General features: G+C 37.8%; 1 protein-coding gene across 1 annotated transcript; it reads left to right on the top strand.

The window, feature by feature from the left end:
- Positions 1 to 4: 4 nt before the first annotated feature.
- LOC111982340 (zinc finger protein 180-like) lies at positions 5 to 2,611 on the top strand (the record flags this gene model as incomplete). Its single annotated transcript, XM_024147834.2, has 1 exon — positions 5 to 2,611. A coding segment is annotated over one exon (816 nt), but the record flags the coding sequence as incomplete, so codon positions are not given.
- Between the last annotated feature and the right edge of the window lie 1,575 nt (positions 2,612 to 4,186).

The following is a 4,186-nucleotide window of genomic DNA, read 5'->3' as shown; positions in this document are numbered from 1 at the left end:
TCAATGTGGGAAGAGTTTTACTCAGTCAACCATCCTGATATCACACCAGAGAATACACACAGGAGTGAAACCTTATAGCTGTGCTCAATGTGGGAAGAGATTCACCTCCTCAAAAGTTGTTAAAGTACATCAGAAAATCCATACAGGAGAGAAACCTTTTAGCTGCTCTGACTGTGGAAAGAGTTTTCTTCTCTCAGGACAATTAAAATCACACCAGAGAACACACACAGGAGAGAAACCCTGTAGCTGTGATGAATGTGGGAAGAGTTACACTACATTTAACAATCTGATGGTACACCAGAGAACACACACAGGAGAGAAACCTTATTGCTGTGATCAATGTGGGAAGAGTTTTACTCAGCCACATACCCTGATATCACACCAGAGAACACACACAGGAGAGAAATCTTATAGCTGTAGTCAATGTGGGAAGAGTTTTACTTGGCCACACACCCTGATATCACACCAGAGAACACACACAGGAGAGAAACCGTATAGCTGTGATCAATGTGGGAAGCATTTTACTCAGTCAAGCCACTTGATATCACACCAGAGAACACACACAGGAGAGAAACCTCATAGCTGTGCTCAATGTGGGAAGAGTTTTACTACATCTAGCCAGCTAACTACTCACCAGAGAACACACACAGGAAATAATCCTTATAGCTGTACTCAATGTGGGAAAAGTTTTACTCAGTCAAGCCACCTGATATCACACCAGAGAACACATACAGGAGAGAAACCTCATAGCTGTGATCAATGTGACAAGAGATACTCTGATAAAAGATATCTGATTAAACATCAGAAAATACATGCATGAAGGAGTTTTCATTATGTCAAACATTGTAGAAGGAGTATTTGGTTGCTGATTGTCTCAAGGGTGGGCAGTCAAAAGGTTTTGTGTTTTGCTTTTAGCCAGTGCATCACAATTTATTTTGACTGCAAGTTTGAGTTTTTTTTGCGCTCGTTCCAAGGGGACGAGAGTTCTAGAAGCTAGTGGAGTTTTTTTCAAAATTTGTTTTAAGATTCTATAGAAAGGAAAAGGTGAGAAATAATACTATTGTATATTATTATTTAGAAATAAATGTTTTTTTCTTGTTTTTAATTGTTGACAGCCAGTAGACACCATGTTTATATTGGTGAAGGTGAAGCATTGTAGTTGATTATAATGTGAAATGGAAGTTGTTTTCTGTTGGTGGTGCGCAAACTTTTCCAACAAAAATATAGGATATATTTATTGTTGTCTAAAGGGGGAAGGTGTCACTGGCTTTGGTTTTTCCATTTATGTTTTGAGGTTGGATTTTAGCACGTATAGCTCGTTAGCTTGTATAGCTCGTTAGCACGTAGGACGCACTGATTGGTGTCACCTCGTTAGTCAGTATGTGTTACACCAGTTATTTTGTTTGCCTCTTCTTGGGCAGATTTAGTGGGTGTCTTTTATGTCCCAGTTGCTGTTACTAGTCAACTTTCAGTGAACACAGAGCAAAAATTGCAAGATTATGTTATAATACTTTTATTGCATCAAATGGTTGTTTTATGCAACAGAATAGAGGGTTCTTAGAACTATTGTGTCTGTGTGTTCTACTGAGGATGGGCCTCTGGGAGAAAACACTGACAGGAGATTTACAATGTCTTTTGGGTGATAAAACCTAAAGAGACCGCATTCCAGAGCATGAGTTAATGTTTCTGTTCTACATGGTACCAGGGAGAGATGACCCCAGGGCCAGACCCTGGTCTCTACATAAAGAGTAGTGTTTTTACAGCAGATACTATCTGCTACTAAATAGCAAACTATTTCCATTGCCAGGAATCCTAAACAAACTAATCATATTCATTAATAATACAACAAGTTTTAATTGCCTTTTTGATTTTCATTTTAGTGAAAGTGGTGCCATATTGTTTAAACTCATTTATAAAGTGAAAAAAGTTAGGTTTTCAATTAGAACATTTGCATTTGTGAAAATGAAATTTACCTAGTATTATTAGCAGTTGAATTAAATATACTACATCTTTATCTATGTCAGAATTTCTGAAATAAATCAAATCAAAACCATTAAATAGTACAACCGGTCCTATTTGTTTTGTCACAAATTCTGTATGTCAATCCAAAACATTCTGCTATAAATACAGGTAAAAAACAAATGTAAAATGGTCTCCTTCTCCATTCCACAGAAATCACAGTTATATTCAATATTCAGCTTGAATCTTTCCAAAACATGTTTCACAGGATAAATTCTATGTAACATTTTAAATGAAACTTCCTTTACTTTGTTACTGATACAATATTTGTTAGCAATTTTCCATGCTTTCCCCCATTGTATATCACCATAGATATCTGACCAAAAGAATCTTGCTGTCGGAATTGTTTGGTCAGGGTGTGATGTGGGTGGGCATTCTATGTTTGTATGTCTATGTTTTCTATTTCTATGTGTTTGGCCTGGTATGGTTCCATACTTAGGTAGCCTGTTTTCCCACTGTTAGTTGTGGGTGGTTATTTTCTGTTTAGTGTTGGTTGCACCTTGCAGAACTGTTTCGGCTATTATTTTTTTGTTATTTTGTATTCAGTGTTCAGTCAGTTAAGCTAATAAAGATGAACACGTACCCCGCTGCATTTTGGTCTGACGATTCCTCTTCTTCTTCCGATGAATGCCGTGACACCTATTAAAATCTCCACCCCATATTAGTTTTGCCAATGGAAATTTAGACATAATTTTACTTATTTTCCTCTCAATGTCTCTAAATAAAATACAGTTACTTGACTTGTTATTGGAAGCATATGTATTATTAGACATCTACCAATAGATTAACCCATCTCCCTGTATTATCTGCTTCATGACTCAATATATGACCCTTAAAGTTACCTTTTAAAATAGCGACACCTGCTGACCGATTAGTACCAAATATCATTCCCCCATTGACACTTCCAAAACGCAGCATCTGTGGAACAGGCATGAGTTTCTTGAATGAAATTAAAGTCGGCACACTTACCCTTACAATACAAGAATAAAGATTTCCTTTTCAACATATTACGGATTCCCCTGGCATTAATAGAAAAAACAGAAATGGACATTTTACTATCACAGTGACTATATGAAGAATATTAAACTTGTATACGTTCACATGAATCAGGGTCTCACAAAAAGAGAAGTTCTTACTAGTTGCAAATAAAAATATTCCTTTGCACCACACAAGTGGTTGATCTAAATTATATATATATTTATACAATTGCAAATAACATTGTACCATAGATTGGTAAAAACGAATAGCCATCAAGCTAAATTTGGTGTCAGTGTGAATTTCCCTGCCATAAAAAAATATATATATGAAAGAAGTTTGGCTCACACAAACGATGCTCTTTCTTCAAGAAATATAAAGTTTTATCAGATGCAAATAAAACTCAGTCCTGCACAACTCACTTGATAAGTCCAGCAGTCAACAAACTAGGCGTCAGCGTGAATTTTCCTTCCATTAACAAAAGTCTTAGCTCCCGCAAAGTATGCKCTTTTCCCTTCCTTCCTTGCTCTCTCAATTATCGGCCACAGACGATTCCGAGCTTCTTTGTCAAATGCTGTCAGATCCTCCTTGAACCTCAGGTTGTTCTTCTTTAAATAGTCAGTTTTCTTTGCACTTTTCCATGTCATATCCCTCGCTGTCCTGGAGATGAATCTCATGATCACTGGTCATGGTGGCTGGTTGTTTTCCCCATCTCTCAGCCTACCCAGGCGGTGCACTACATCCAGAGAACCTGCAACAACATTTCGCTCCTCCTCCGGGACTATTGCCCTGCAAATGTCCTTCTCTCTTGCTTTGATGTTCTCGTCAGYTTTTTCTGCTATTCCATAAATTCGAACACTCCATCTCCGACTATACCGGTCATTCTCGTTTACCTTTGACTCCATTTCAGTGAGTTTCTTCTCCTGCTTTGCAACCTGAATGTTCAATGTTGCGTTCTGCTGCTTCAGAGTTTTTACTTCCTCAGCACTGAAATCAATCGATTTCTTCAGGTTAACGATACTGATAGTGTTCTTTTACACCAAATCCATGATGTCATCTGCGCTCTCTTTGATTTTAGCCGTGAGGATGCGAACGATGTTGTCCTGTAGCTGGCTCATTGATGGTTCACTTCTCAGCTTCTTTGGAAGTTGCTCCTTGGTTGGGGTATTCGGGTATGAATCACATTCACCCC

This window comes from Salvelinus sp. IW2-2015, linkage group LG21 (assembly GCF_002910315.2).
Source record: "Salvelinus sp. IW2-2015 linkage group LG21, ASM291031v2, whole genome shotgun sequence".
Classification (NCBI taxonomy): domain Eukaryota; kingdom Metazoa; phylum Chordata; class Actinopteri; order Salmoniformes; family Salmonidae; genus Salvelinus; species Salvelinus sp. IW2-2015.
The sequence above is the reverse complement of the archived record's forward strand: the minus strand, read 5'-3'. Positions and strand labels throughout refer to the sequence as shown.